The 14912-nt window shown below is 45.9% G+C and overlaps 1 protein-coding gene across 16 annotated transcripts in view; it reads right to left on the reverse strand.

Annotated features, from left to right (window-relative positions):
- The window catches only part of HUWE1 (HECT, UBA and WWE domain containing E3 ubiquitin protein ligase 1), a 166495-nt gene that overhangs the window by 13655 nt on the left and 137928 nt on the right, over nucleotides 1–14912 (reverse strand). For 11 of the 16 annotated variants that reach the window (XM_047843222.1, XM_047843221.1, XM_047843233.1 and 8 more), the window contains 18 exons: nucleotides 13957–14129; nucleotides 13453–13601; nucleotides 12619–12694; nucleotides 11687–11785; nucleotides 10965–11098; nucleotides 10609–10777; nucleotides 9027–9255; nucleotides 8218–8396; nucleotides 7844–7933; nucleotides 7527–7681; nucleotides 6347–6392; nucleotides 4116–4400; nucleotides 3027–3318; nucleotides 2696–2826; nucleotides 1954–2168; nucleotides 1590–1878; nucleotides 1349–1451; nucleotides 53–599 (listed from right to left, as the gene is read on the reverse strand). In XM_047843222.1, the coding sequence (XP_047699178.1) occupies nucleotides 53–599; nucleotides 1349–1451; nucleotides 1590–1878; nucleotides 1954–2168; nucleotides 2696–2826; nucleotides 3027–3318; nucleotides 4116–4400; nucleotides 6347–6392; nucleotides 7527–7681; nucleotides 7844–7933; nucleotides 8218–8396; nucleotides 9027–9255; nucleotides 10609–10777; nucleotides 10965–11098; nucleotides 11687–11785; nucleotides 12619–12694; nucleotides 13453–13601; nucleotides 13957–14129 (3361 nt within the window). The remainder of the gene's footprint in view (nucleotides 1–52; nucleotides 600–1348; nucleotides 1452–1589; nucleotides 1879–1953; nucleotides 2169–2695; nucleotides 2827–3026; nucleotides 3319–4115; nucleotides 4401–6346; nucleotides 6393–7526; nucleotides 7682–7843; nucleotides 7934–8217; nucleotides 8397–9026; nucleotides 9256–10608; nucleotides 10778–10964; nucleotides 11099–11686; nucleotides 11786–12618; nucleotides 12695–13452; nucleotides 13602–13956; nucleotides 14130–14912) is intronic. The other 5 variants (XM_047843237.1, XM_047843229.1, XM_047843231.1 and 2 more) reach the window with 4 other exon arrangements.

A 14912-nucleotide genomic window follows, 5' to 3' on the forward strand; every position in this document is an offset into this window, starting at 1 on the left:
CTGTGACTGCCATCCCTCTTCCCCAAGAGTTGGTTGGGTTCAAGCTCCTCACCTTGGCCAACTGAATGAGCGTGTCCAGAACATGTCTGCAGACAACAGGAGCAGCCTGGGGGTGGATGTGGACAGTGGAGCCACTGCTTGCATGTTTCTCGGTATGTTTGCGACCCCCTGAACGTTGAATCTGGAATATATTAGTCCTGCAGCCTAGGGCTGCGTCCATAGATACTGAGAGCCAGGAAAGCTGGTTGGAGCTCTTAGACTCCATCTTGTGTAGGAGGTCCAGGGGCCGGTGTTCATGGCTGCTTGACCCACAGCTCTTGCTTGACTTTTTGCCCTTCTCCTCACTTGAGGAGAGCTTGGGTGTTTCAATGCACAGCTCACTCTCACTGCTACGCTGCAAAATGGACAGCAGGCTGCGGATGACCCAGTGGCGAGTCTGGGCATGGTAGCAGAGATTTCTCAGTACTCGGTGTAGACGGCTTGTATTAAGCTTTGGCTCATCCACGAAAAGTAGGACCAGGAGACAGGATAGGGCTTCGTGGTCCAGGAGGAGTCGTCCTCGGAGGCGGAGGAGAGTGTCTACATTACTGCCAGAAGGCCTGGAACAGAGCATAGTTTCTGGATAACACGTAGCTAGAATGCTGGGATTAGGTAAAAGGCCTGGGTAAGGGGGATGAGCTGCATACCTCCAAGGAGGCATAAGAAGGAGAAGTGCCTAAGTCTAAGGGCTCTTAATAATAAGAGCTGCCCTCTTGTGTGCCCACTGGGTACCAAGCACTCTACAATGTCCATACCAGCTGGTACGGGGCTGCTCAGAAGACTAAAGAATTGCCCATTTTTGAGGTGATGAACAAGAGGCTCAAATAGGTTAAGTGACTTGCCTTACATCACACGATGTCTGTATCATCAATTGGTAAAATTGGATTGCACTTGAAGTCTTAAAAATAATGTTTATTTCTGCCTTCTCTAGACTACTAGGGGGTTGCCTGCCTACCTCATAGAGACTGATCACTCCCTTTGCATTTTGGCATGTTGGGTACAGTCTGCTTCAGCCTGGGTAGTAATGAACTCCTCTTCTTCTGTGGCCTAGATATTACAATCTCTAGGCAAATGGCTTTCCTTATACCACAACCTGCTGCCAGCCTGCCTTACTTTGTGATTATGGTTTACAGTAGCTACACCAACCCCAAAGTGTGGCTTTCTGAAGGCGAGTCCAAAGATTTGGCTCCCCACTCATTCAAGGCAACAGCTAGAGAGGTCACTGAGTCTCTCTACCTGTAAATTAAGGACGTTGGACTGGCAGTATATGGGAGAGATGATATGGCAAGGTGAAAAAAGACAAAGGTACCTGTTATGGCTGCTGCTACCCCCCATTTGAAAGGTGCCGCCCCTCTGCACAGCAAGGCGAGTGTACTGAACTCCACGGTTGCCACTGAGGCGACTGGTGAAAGCTGGAAGAAAAGAAATAGGAAACTGAAACTAGGGAGGCGGGTAGTATGCCAGGTCTGAGTAACACAAAGGGCAACAACAGAGCCTTGTGTATACAAATTCAAACATTTCAGAGCCCTCCCACTTGCCTCCCTCTGTACCCGGGCTTCGGAGAATGGCAGAGAGTGCAGAGGTGCTACTGTGGCCAAAGAGCCGCTCATGCATGAGTTGTCGCTGCCGGGCTTCTTGTTCTCGCCTCAGGGCTTGAGCCTCAGCTGCAATGTCAGGTGGCATCACAGCCAACACGCTATCCTCCATGTCCTCTAGGACACTACGGCGCAGGTCTGAGGGTAGGGTCTGGATGAAGGTCACAGGGTCCATGGGGGTGTCTGAGCTAGCATTCTGTGCCAGTTCCCGTCGCTGTTGCTCAGCTCTTTGCTGCGCCAGCACCTATAGAGCAGAAGATGTCAATGGGGCACACCCAGAACCAGGCAGCCTGGTCCCACCAGCTCCCTGCTCACATACTTCCTCTTGGATAGCTGGAGGCAGGGCAGCCAAGAACTCAGGGCTCACTTCAGTCACACCAGGATTCCCCACCACTGCAGGAGCTGAGTTATTTGCTGAAGGGGCAGTCCGAGTTGGTGGACGAATGCCCAGCTGGTTCTGCAGGACTTCCCGGCGAATGTCATCAGGCAGAGCAGCCAGGAAAGAGGGGTCCACACCTTCGGGTAGACTGATACCTGAGGGGAGGTGCAAGATGTGAAGGAACTCGCACCTTTACCGATGCTTAAGATGTACTTGAGTAAAGAAACTCAGGGCCTTGCTTGTGGGAAATGAGCTTTGTTTGTCCTCACTGCACACAAAAGACAGAGGACACACAGAAGGCCCACTCACCTTCCCTAGGCTCAGAATAGCACTTGTTATATGCCAGATTCTGTGTGTACACTGTCACTTAATCTTTATAAAGACCCTACAATGTAACTATTATTACTGCCTCATTATTAATGAGAATCAGAGAAGTTAAGTGATGCCCCCAGGTTCTGAAGGTAGGTCGCTGCAGAGGGAGGAACCTGAGCTAAGATCTGTTTAACTCCAAAGCCTGGGCTCATCCTGTCATGCAGCATTAACACACCCTTACCGCTAAGTCCTCCTCCCATGTGTATGCCGCCTTCCAAATGGAACCGTTTGACTGGAGGGCCATTTCCATGCCAAAGGCTAAAAGAAGCCTAAACAACCCCTGGGTGGCCTGAGCACACATGGAGCTCACCTGCAAGGGGATCTTCTTCTTCACTGCTTGTTGAAGGCAGTGGCTCTTCTAGGATTCCCCGGGAATCTGCTCCAGAAATGGCCACAGCAGAATCTCTGGTGGAAGAACTCTCAGAGGATGCAGGGGGAGAGCTGAAAAAAATAAATTTCAGGTTGTTTTTTGTATTAATGCTTTCCTATTTAGAAAACACTCCTACAATATCCCTTTCTCATAGAAGCTATGTTGACCTCCCTAATGCACCAAGTGTATGCAGTAGCTAACAAGTCTACATGTGGCTTGAAAGACCCGCCATCACATCCTGCCCTCTTCTTGCTCTGTACACAGTACTTACCTGTCCTCAGGGGGTGGGGCAGGTTCCCCTGACCCATCACCCCTGCCTTGCACTTCTGTGACAACTGGTGGGGCATCCCCAGGAGTGGAGCTGCCTACTGTGGGCTGCTCAGAACTGCCAGCTGCTGAGGTGTCACCCACAGCTTCCTCTAGGGTACAGGAAGCCAGGCTACTGGTGTCCATGGGAGAGCCTTCCAGTTGACTGCTGACAGCTGTCAGTGCATCAGAATCTTCAGCTCTCTCTGGGGAAAGAGAGGCTAGGAGGAAGTCACATGGAGAGGTTAGATCTCTGCCTAGAAGAGGGGGCTGAATTAAGATGCAGCCAGATTAAGGGAGCCTGTCACTTTCAGATTCCCTGCAGGCAACATTTATACATGCGTGTTGGTACTGTTTATCTAAATAAACAATGTTCCTTGAAGGAAAAAACTCCTACACCTTAAGACTTTTCCAGAGCACATCATAGGCAGCATGGTATACAGCAGGAATAGCAATTAGGTTTCAATTCATCCTGCTGGAACACTGCTGAGAAGAATTTTGAGGCCCCATTTTAAACCAGTGGGAAACAGTGCCATGATATAAATGGTGTCTGCCAGGATGGGAGAGCTCTATGTGTGTGGGGTCAGATGCTTGCCATCCCTGAAGGATACTGAAGCAGAGCAAGCTTTAAAATCACCCAGATCTGGATTTTAATCTCAGCTCAACCACTTACTGAGTGATCTTGGGCTAATATTTCATGTGAGTTTCAGTTTATTCATGGAGATAACACTGCCTACTTTAGAGGGTTGTTTCTGCATGCTCTTCTGACTGAGCCATCCAGGTGTCCCAGGAGGGTTGTTTGATTACCTCAATAAACTGCTGGCATCATCACTTATATCATTAGACACTCAGATATATTATCACTTGAAGACACAGAGAAGAAACCTCAACTTTAGGAAAGCTAATGTGCAAGGTGAGAACATACTCTTTGAGAATTTGAGCTTCTATTATTTCTCTAAGAAAAGTAAAGAGAAACTACAAAGATGTCCATTCTCCACCCCTATACCCTCCTGCCCCCCCCCCCCCCCCGGCAAAACCTTGAAATTCTACTCACTTATAGTGGGAGCTGGGGACAACTCCATCTGAGTCGTTTCTGCTTCTCCACTTGGCCTTGTGGGACCTAGTTCCTCTGGCTCTACGGGCATCAATAGCTGTGTAGAGCTTGCCCCTTCACCAGCTGGGGACTGCAGCTCTTGAGGAATGTCTCCCAAGGCTGGTGGGGGTGGGAGTGTTTGTTGTTGTGAGGGCTGCAGAGCGACAAGGGTCTCCTTGGACTCAGATGTTGCTGCATCAGTAGAAGATGGGGTTGTTGGGTAGCTGTCAGGCATAGGAGTCCCATCTTTCTCGGAAAGAATGACAATGGGGGTGTTAAGGGGCAATCAGCCAAGAACCCAGGGAACCACTTAATCAGCACAAGTGGCCTGACAAGTACCCCTGCCCACCCCCGGGCTATGACCGTTCCTAGGAACAGCTTGTGGCTGGTCTGGTATACCCAGGATGAGGGCTAAGGCACAGTGCTATCTTAGTCTCAAGAAATGGAGATCTGAATCTTTGTAGATCCTAAGAATTAAATCTTTCTGTTTCCTGGGTGGAAGGGGAAAGAGTTCAAGTCACTTTATAATGATATTTGCCTCACCCTAAATATCACCTATTCCCTTCCACCTCCCTTTTTTTCCCCCGGTCCTGATTATCCAAGGAATATCTACAACTCTGATGGAGGCAACAGTGCCAAGACTAAGTATGAATATGCCACACACCAGGGAAAGTAGTAAGTTGTATAGTTATCTTCTAATTGGGGCCTAAAATCCCTACCCCACAACAATACAACTTACTACCTCACCCCGGCATGAGCAGAATCCTCTAGCAAGGGCAGCAGGCAAAAGGCCATTTTTCCTGATGACAGACCTTTTCAAAGACCTTTCTTTCATTAAAGGGACCAGGACACCTACCACCCACTTTCACTGCTTTAAAAAAAATACAATAGTCTTTAGTATAATCATTTTGCAACTCAAATGCCAAAGGAGACAGAAGGTATAGGAAAGCAGAGGAAAATTCTGAGGAGATGGGGTGGGGGAGAGACCTAATACCACACGGACCAGTTACTAAAATCATGAAATAGCTACTGACATTAAGATTAGAAGGAGGAATACGAAACTTACAGCAGTAATACCATTTAACCCACAGAGCTACCTTCCCAAAAGCAGATTGCTCAAGATAATATCTATATTAGACTTTTAGATTCCAGACCCACAAAGTTTATACAAAAAGGAAAAAATAAGAAGAGACTAACATAGGATTACCAACTTTTAGTTTAGCCAAATAAAAAAGAATCCCATCAATATCACTTAATAAAAATATTTTGATACCAAAGACCTAGAAAGGACATAATTTCTTTAAATCGAATAAATTTAGCTTTCTGAAAAACTCATTAATCCCTCTTTAGTTTTTTTTTAATAAAGCTTCCTTACTTTTTAAATTAAAAAAAAATTTTTTAAATGTTTATTTATTTTTGAGACAGAGAGAGACAGAAAGCGAGCAGGGAAGGGGCAGAGAGAGAGAGAGAGAGAGAGAAAGAATTGGAAGCTGGCTCCAGGCTCTGAGCTGTCAGCACAGAGCCTGATGTATGGCTTGAACTCGTGAACTGCAAGATCATGACCTGAGCCAAAGTCAGACGCTTAACTGACTGAGCCACGTAGGCACCCCTAAAATTTTTTTTAATGTTTATTTTTGAGAGAGAGAAAAAGAGAGCATGAGTTAAGGGAGGATCAAAGAGAGAGGGAGACACAGAATCCGAAGCACGCTCCAGGCTATCAGCACAGAGCCCGACACAGGGCTCGAACCCGCAGACCATGAGATCACGACCTGAGCAGAAGTTGGACACTTAACCGACTGAGGTGCCCCGATCCCTCTTTACTTTGTTCATTTCCACTAAGGACTGGCATTTGGGAACTACCGCCCATCAGGTATTCTCATGAAGCACCACACCATGGTGGTCACAAAGGGGGCAGGACACATGGCCTTGCTATACATGCCAGAATGCAGCACAGCAAGATCAGAGCGAGAACCTGAACAGAGCACGTCGGAGGGGAAGTGTACCGCCGTGGGAAAGACAGTAGACTGTATAGTTATCTCCAAGATGGGGTATGACCCTAAAACTATACAATCTACTACCTCATCCCACAGAGCACCAGTGTTCATTCATCTTCAGCCCACCTGGGCCAGCTACTTGGGTCAGGAAAAAGAGCCAACCAATTAGCAAGAAGGTAAAAAGGCGGGTAGAGTTACCTGAGAGGTTCTGTTCGGTGGAGTCACTGGTCTTAGATGCAGTACACTGGAAAGAGAAGAGACAGACCCATGTGGGACTTTGCAAGCACATTAAGATAGGGGTCAACTATAATAGCCACCAGTTCCAACATAAGCCACCTAGGAGTTCAATGACCTGGATGAAGATGAGCACTTTAGTGAGCAAATGTATCTCCAATTTCTCTAATACATACTTGTGTTCAAGGATGGCTTGGGGACAGGGGGGACTTCCAGAGGGCTGACTGAAGAGTGAGCTGGGCTTGGCATAGGACATGACCTAAACACAATTGTGAGGCCAGCAAGAATTTCTTAAAGTTTCACCTCTCTTTATTTCCCTTCCTTGGGCTCATTTTGTCTACTCCAGCTTCTTAAATCATATACCAGGCTTACTGATTTTCTATCCCTTTTCACATGTTTGAAACAATGTCATTGTTTATATCAAGCAAAACTTCCATACAAAGTTATTTGTTAGGTCAAGCTTGTTAATATCCTTAACCTAATACCTTAACTGCTGAATGGGACATAACAGTCTTTCAACTCAAGTCTTTTAATTTCTTTGTATTTCTGTTAGCTTTTACTTCATATATTTTAAAGCTAATATTGTTTAAAGTCCCCAAAACTTCTAAACCAGTAGCTTTCTAAATCAAAATGAAAAATCAAGCCTTAGAAATGACATGTGGTTATGGGGTTCAGGGAAGGAACATTTCCTTATCTGAAGCCGAAACCTAAGCCTAACTTATTTAAATGATGGACATGGGGCCATCTTGGTAAGGTTGCCCCCACACTTGTTAAGTCAATCCTCAGAGAGTGAAGTGGAATTGAACCCCCAAGAGCATGGGCATAATCAAATTCATTCTTCTAATCTAGCTGCAGTCACTGAAGGTAGAGATTACACAGTGTGACTGGTAAGTCAGGAGCCACTCTGGTTCTTTCTCCAGTTTTCCCCAGTGAGAGACAATGGAGAAATAATTTTCCCTCTGGGTTTGAATTCTTTTTCCTAAAAAACATGTGAATGTATGGTGAATTTGGAATGAATCATTTCTCAAGTTCAATGTGAACATCCCAGGATTCTTCAATGACTGGTGCTATGTGTATGCCAAAACCACATGAAAGTAAAGGCAGACATAGCCAAAGATGAATCCTCCCAGCCCTTGCAAATCACCTGTGCACTCTGATCTCTGTTCTCCTTATCTTCTTTGCCTTTGTCAGTTATCTTTGTTTCTTCCTCAGCCAACTGTTTCCTCCGTTTCTCCCGCCTTTCTTCCAGCTCCTCATCCCTCAGGAATTCCAGGTGATTGACAATGGGCACTTTAACAACTGGATCACAGAAACAAAGATCAGAAGAGGTTGCTCAGGGGAGGTGAGGAAGGAAGCCAAGAGGCAGAGCTTGTGGCCAGAGAATGAGGGCAACATTCTCCCATGCACTCATCCTAGCTGTGGAAGGCTCACTACTGCTCAGATAACCAAGCTACCACATACCTGAAACACAGTCATGCATGCTCTCAGCATCAAGAACTTTGCATTCCTCTGTCCAGCGGGTTAGGGCTGTGGGGATGCTGGACAGGGTCCCTGTGAGGGAACAAAAGAGAATGAGATTCCTGGCCTGGTCACATGTCATCTGATGCAAAGATTGCCATATTTTTCTAACAAGACCCAATGTCTTATCACAAGGTTTGGCACATCACAGGTATCCAGAGATAGTAAAAGTTTTGAACTTGGCTAAATTATCAAGTGGTTCTGCCCCTATAATATATGGTTTCTCTAGGCAGGGCAGATAATGTTCTCCTTTCCCTCAGCAGGGAAAAAGTAGAAGGCGAAAAACTCTATGTATCCTCCCTTTTCACCAAACTTGCCTGCTTGACTGGTAGCTGTGCTCTGGTCATGGAAAAAGTCATCCAGCAGCTCATCATCAGATCTGGCAATAATGTGGACATCATCGTTGCCCACGAGGAGGCGGGCTCGGCCTCGGCTTTGTAGGGGAAGGCTGCTGCTCAGCTGAAGGATGTCAGCAGCAGCAGAAGGACCAAGCAACCTGTAGGGTGATGGTGGAGTGCCATGGTCACTGTAATCCATAGGGGTCTTGCAACTGTTGTTGTGATCCTTTCTGTAACCTCTAGGAAATGCTTAATGCTTATAGACTTGATCATACTTAAGCATAAATCTTTTTTTTTTAAAGTCTTATTTATTTAGGTAAATCTCCACACCCAATGCAGGGCTCTAACTCAAGACCCTGAGATCAAGAGTCGAATGCTCCTCCGCCTGAGCCAGCCAGGTGCCCCACTAAGCATAAATCTTAGTTATCTTTCTAACCATTCCATCTGTCTGTGAACTTTATTTGGGTTGAGGTCACATATTATTCCATAGTTCCTTGTACAGTGAGTGTCACTGATAACTCCAGGAATTGCGTTAGGATATAATATCTCTCTTGTATACCCACTGTTGCCTGTACATGGATTATTATGTCCTTTCTTCTCACTACACTCTAAGCCTGAAGGCAGAAATCCCATCATGTCTATATTTAAAGTGTTAAGTGCTTGGCATATGAAATGATTCACTGACTGTTGAATGTATACATAGGACACTGAAGCAAAAAGATACAATCTGGTATTCTCCAGAAGGCTGCACATATAACCCAAAAAGAAATGGGACAAACGTAACTCACCTCTGGAGTATAAGAGGAGGGTTGGGCTGGCGATTCCCAGGGTAATGAACATGAATGGTGTGGCCTGTATTGGCTGTCAGCTGCCTTAGGGTTCTCTGACTGCGCCCGATGCCCTGGGTGAGACGTGTTGTGGAGGAGCCACTGCCCAGCGTCAGAGAACTGTGGTCTGCATGGCGTACCATCAGTGGGTGAGTGGTAGGGATATTTCCTGGGGATGGGGGGATGTCTGCTGCAAGGACAATATGTAAAGGGGTCAGTGTCAAAAAGAAATTTCTTCCAAGGTTGTTCAACCAGAGCCATGTCTCCTGGGCCTTACTTCCTCACACGGAAACCTGAGCTTTGTCCTTTCTCCCTCATTCCCATGCCTCATGTATAATCACTGACACTACCATAGCTTATGCCACCATCTCTTACCTAGATATTGCAACAGTCTCCTAACTAGTACCTTCTCCCAATCCATTTTCCACACTACAGCCACAGTGATGCTTTTAGACCCCTCAGAAACATGCTACTCCCTCCACCTTGAAGACTCCAATCCTCTCCCCCTTCTTTATACTTGCTCTTTTGTTTTTGGCCCAGATGTCACTTGCTCAGATTCTACAGATTGGCTTAATAACCCTTTACTCTGGGCTTTCTTACCATACTACAGTGTAATGCCTGCTTACTTATGATTCCTAACAGACCATAAGCTCCTTTGAGGGAAAGGGACCGTTTTCTTTTTCACTGCTGTATTCTTAGTACCTAGGAAATAGTAGGCATCCTCAAACATTTGTTCAATTTGATTTACTAAATGAAGGGAGGCTCAACGTAAGGAAGACTGACAGAAATTACAAAAATGTAAAAAAAAAAAATCACAGAATAGAAGGCACCTTGAAAATTATGTAATACAACCCATTTTCAAAAAAAAAAACCTTTTCATTTACAGGTGACAAACTGAGGCTCAAAGAGGTAAGAGACTACTTGGCCAAGACAACAGACCAGCACAGTTCAGTATTTTCTGCTATACCATGCTTGTGATTTGGGGTCAAGACCTGCCTTCTCAAGACAGCTTGATTTTAAGAACTAGATGCTAAAAGTGAACTTTGACGTTGATAGAGGAGAAGGAAAGAGATTCACTCTCTCCTCCGAAAAGATGCGTCCTTGATGAACAGAGTGAATGTGCTCAAATCTACTCCCCAATGCCAAGCTCAAAGGTGTTCATTCAAACTCTCAAGATCCAGTGTTACAGACAAAAGAATTGATTGCCCTGTCACTGTAGTGTGCACCTGGGTGCGTGATGCAGTCAGCCTTGGTCTCACTTAAAAAAAAAAATTCAAGCAAATCATCAAGTTGTCCAGGCTCTAAAATGGCTGCCTGTTTACTGAGGTGGAGAGAACAAAAAGCAGCCTCTCACAATTCTTTCTTCTAAGTATACATTTATTGAGAGAGATGGATTCAGATATCCCTTGCCCCAGGAAGTCAGCATAGGAAAAGAAGTGCTGTCTGTATCAGATTGATAGCTGCTCTGGTTCACTGCTTGGTTTACCCTAAAGAAGGGTATAAGAATCAAGAGATAAAACCCAGCTGAGCCCCTGTATCTTACTAGCACTGGAGAACATGTTGTCAAACTCAATGATGAGATCATCCTCCCGGTCAAAGCGCTCAAATCGGACCAAGGGAGAAGCGTTCATATCAGGGTAATCCTCATCCAATTCCATTTCAGAGCCATCGTCGTCATCGTCTTCATCTCCCTCTTCACCTTCATCATCCTCCTTAAGGGGAAAATAGGAGATGGAGAATTGCTGGAGGTAAGGGTTTTCTGAAGTCTGATGTCATGGCCACATTTGCACATGAGGGAGGGAGGCGCTGAGGCTAGCAACCCAGACTGTTGGTTTTCTCCAGCTCTGTGTTCCCATGGAAGAGGTTGTCTGAACCAACCCAAACACAGTCCCCCCTCACCTGATCATCTTCCTCATCTTCCTCCTCCTCCTCCTCTTCATCCTGACTATCATCCTCATCCTCGTTACTGCCACTGCTGTCCTCTTCCTGAGTGTGCTCCTCCTCATCCTCAGGGTCCAGGATATTCATGGAATCTAAAACAAAGGGAGCACATTGGAGGACTATACTGAGCAGCTAGCAAACAGGCTACTGTGGCAGGCCGGCAGATTGAGTGGGAAGGCGATGGGGTATCTGACTCTAGGAGAGGAAGAACCAGATCTGGGGTGATGTACAGACTTAGTGAGCCAGCCCTGATTTCCTGAGAGTGCCAATCAATGCATCAACACGCTGAGCAGGGTGGCTGAATGTGGAGGCTGGCTATAGGGTGGTGCTTCAGGAGCCATGGTCTAGGACTTGGCCAAGTCTGCTGGTGCCCCCTTGCCTTTCCAGCTCTACTTTGCTACTGACTGCATCCTGTTGGTAAGAGGGAATCTGGAGCGATGATAGCAGGTGGGTGAGAAGAAAGCGAACCAAGTAAGAAGTGACAAACTTTTGGGTAAGCAGTAGTAACATGTTATTTGAAAAACTGGCTGAGTATAAAGTGGATGATATATGTCAGCGCATGCAGACAGATGCTTCCTTATTCTGCACATGTGGGCAGCTGCCTCCAGGAAAACCCTAGTGTAGTGTCTGTCAGACGTGCAGGGCAAGAAGGGAGGCCTTTCTGGCCTCGGCACTCTCACCTTCTCGGTTGGCCTGCAAGGTGGAAGCTTGGCTGAGGTTGGAAGGAGCTTCATCCATCAGCACGTCCTCTTGTGATTCATCCTCTCCACTTCTGCTCACTGAAGGTTACAGAGCAGAGCCTTCACTGAACAACAGAGGACTTCCCTTTCCAGATTGGGTGCGTCTAAAGTAGCTATGTACACCCAGCAGATATCCACTTTTTTTTTTTTTGGATGAGGGAGAAGACCTAGGTTCTCTGCTGTCGACTAGCTAGGTGAGCTTGGCCAGTCACTTTACCTGTCTGAGTCTCAGTTTCCTCATCTGTAAAATGGGATGATCACATCTGCTCTGCCAATCCCACTAATTGTGAAACCACAGAGGATAATGGGTGTGAAAAGTCTTGTCAAATTTAAGAATACATGTCTACTTCCGTTTATCCTTTGATTTCCTTCATCAATAAAATAAAAACAAGTAACACATAGACCCTTGGAGCCAGGTGACAGTAGGGTACCTTTGCCGTTTTCCGTTTGAGTTGTAAAAACGGGCCACCCTTAGGGAATCATCACACTTTTTACACTACTGAGACTCAGAGGCGGAAAGCCCCTGGATTTTGCTAAAGAACTGCAAGGAAAGCACTTTCTCACCCTACAGGCTCTACAGCCTCCTCTAGGATTCCATGAATAAAAAACACTCTTGATGTGCCTGATGTATCATTTATACTGATGGCCACCCCCTCCACCTCCCCCACATAGGCAACACTTCAGATCCGCCACAGGTCTGTAGATGGTTTGTGAATTTCTCATCTGTAAGATCGTCAACATCAAGACAAGCAGCAATCTAGGCTGGCTATGAGCCCTTAGGCAGAGCTGAGCAAGCAGATGATGAGAAAAAGGGTCCTCCCAAGAGAGACTGAGGCAAAGGTAAAGGCTATACTCAGTTCTGGGGCTCTCACCTATAATTGTACTGTTCCCAGATCCGCCATCCCTCTCAAGCAACTCATCTATCAGGTCCTCCAGCTCATTCTCAACCTGGAGAGAAATAGAACATATATATGGATGCACACAAGTCTATCATTGCGCTAGCATGGAAACCCTAAAAAAAGCCAGCAAGGGAGTACATATTTCCAGGATAACGTGTGACAGAGAATGTTGCATAAACACCACGCATTTGGTGCTAAGAGCACAGAAACTACCATGTGCTGTCAATCCACACTCAGACTGTCCTTCAAATGGGTTCATCCCAGTTATCTCAAGACCAGGCGAGTCTTTATACTATCCAGAAATACATGCAGATCTCCTCAGAGCTAGCAGCTTAGGACTGTACGCCCCATTTCTTACAACTGCTACCAGCTCCAGAAATCACAATGCTTTCTTTAGGGTCTTTAGAAAATAGTTGTTTGAATGGCTCCAGTGAGACCTGGTGCTATAGGCACAACAGTGATATTAAGGAGTTTCCATTAATGACCAGCGCCAAATAAATCAAAGACCTTGGGCCCAAAGGGCTCAGGCCAGTTTTCTACATCCACATTTCACCTGTGCCTAAGTCTGGGATTCCTGCTGGGATCCATTCCATTTCATAGTACATGGATGGCATCCTGGCCTTATCCCCACCTCTCATTTAATACAATTCAAACACATTTACTGAACATCTACTAAGCATATCATCTGTGCTCCTGTGCAAAGCAGACAGCACTGAGGCAAGGATCTAAGGTACTCACCCACCCACACCACTTGGGGATTCTGTTTAGCGCCGCAAAAGGGGTATGCTGGGTGATCTGCCTCCCTACCTGCATCTCTTGTGAACTGAGCACCTCAGGCTGCCCAGCAATCACCACTGAGTCGGTTTCAGCCTCCCCATCCATGATATCCCCATCTGCCACCTCTGTCTGAGTGACATCATGATCCTCCTCCTGCACTTCTGCTTCCCCAGGCTCGCCTGAAACAATCAACCAACCAGCAAAATAATCAAAGGGTGCCTATATATTCAGGGCACCATGAGGCAAGCATGGAAGACAATAAGGTCCCTTCCCTGGGCAAGTTTACAAGTTCTCAGAGAAAAAATGAATGGGTGACAAAGGAAAAGACAAGGCTACGTGTGAGGATAGCCAAATAAGGCTGCAATTTTAAGGAATTCTTTGTGGGGCAGATTCCCACGCCACTATGACAGATCTCTATAAGGCCAGCAATTTCCCAGGGAAACAATACCAAGCCAGAAGAGTTGTGATGCCATGCCCATAAAGTAACTATGCCCACCCAGCCTGCTCTCCAGTCCATTGGCTCTAATTCCCTACCTGGGTCCTGCTGGTTGCTATTGGAGTCCTGAGCAGCTCCTTGGGCATCCTGCTCAGACTTGCTCTTGCTAGAAGCACTCTTGCTGCCAAAAAGGCTACTAGGCTGGTTTACAATCCGGGAAAGTGTTTCCAAAGGCTTCAAAGCAGCATTGACTGTGTTGGCCATGTTTGGACTGAGGTAAAGATACAGAGACGAACTTAGCACAGAAACCTGCACTAAAAGGAACCAAGGCTCATTAGAGTAACAACTGATTCCAGGGGATGGGGCATGGAGGGTACAAGGTGAGCCTGGAACATCTTGTTGTGCCCGAAGGCTTTAAAAAATTGATGGGGTCATTACCACAGGCCAAATCTGAGAATAAAAAATAATGACGGTAGTGGATTATACCATATTAAATATAAAAAGAAACTGCAGCCACAGGGATACAAACATAAGCAGAAGGAAATCTTCATTATAAAAGAATGCCTGCTAATAAATAGGAATGAGAAAATCAGAAATCCTCACTTTTTGAACAGCAATGTAAGCGATCCAGGCAGGGATCACCAATAAATGCTAACCTACTGAGTTAAAAATCTTCAGGGCATAAGATATTCATATAATCTTCATATGAACTCAAAGCATCACCCATAAAACATTTATTAAGTACAAAAGGGAAAGCTAATGTTTATGTGATCAAACTTAGCATCACCAATAATGGGACAAATTAGCATTATGTGTCTCCTGATGTGATGCACCAAGGGCAAATATCACCCATGTAGTATTCATGCCAGAAGTTTAACCTGAACCTAGCCATAAGGAAGCAATTAGACAAATTCAGGTTATGGAATATTCTGAGACATTTGGCGCCTTCCAGATTCTTCAAAATAGTCAAATGTCATAAAAAAACAAGATACACATGACATCAGATGCAATTAGTGATGCTCACTGGATGCTGGATTAAAACGCTCTCTCCCAA

This window comes from Prionailurus viverrinus, chromosome X, assembly GCF_022837055.1.
Source record: "Prionailurus viverrinus isolate Anna chromosome X, UM_Priviv_1.0, whole genome shotgun sequence".
In the NCBI taxonomy this organism is placed as follows: Eukaryota; Metazoa; Chordata; class Mammalia; order Carnivora; family Felidae; genus Prionailurus; species Prionailurus viverrinus.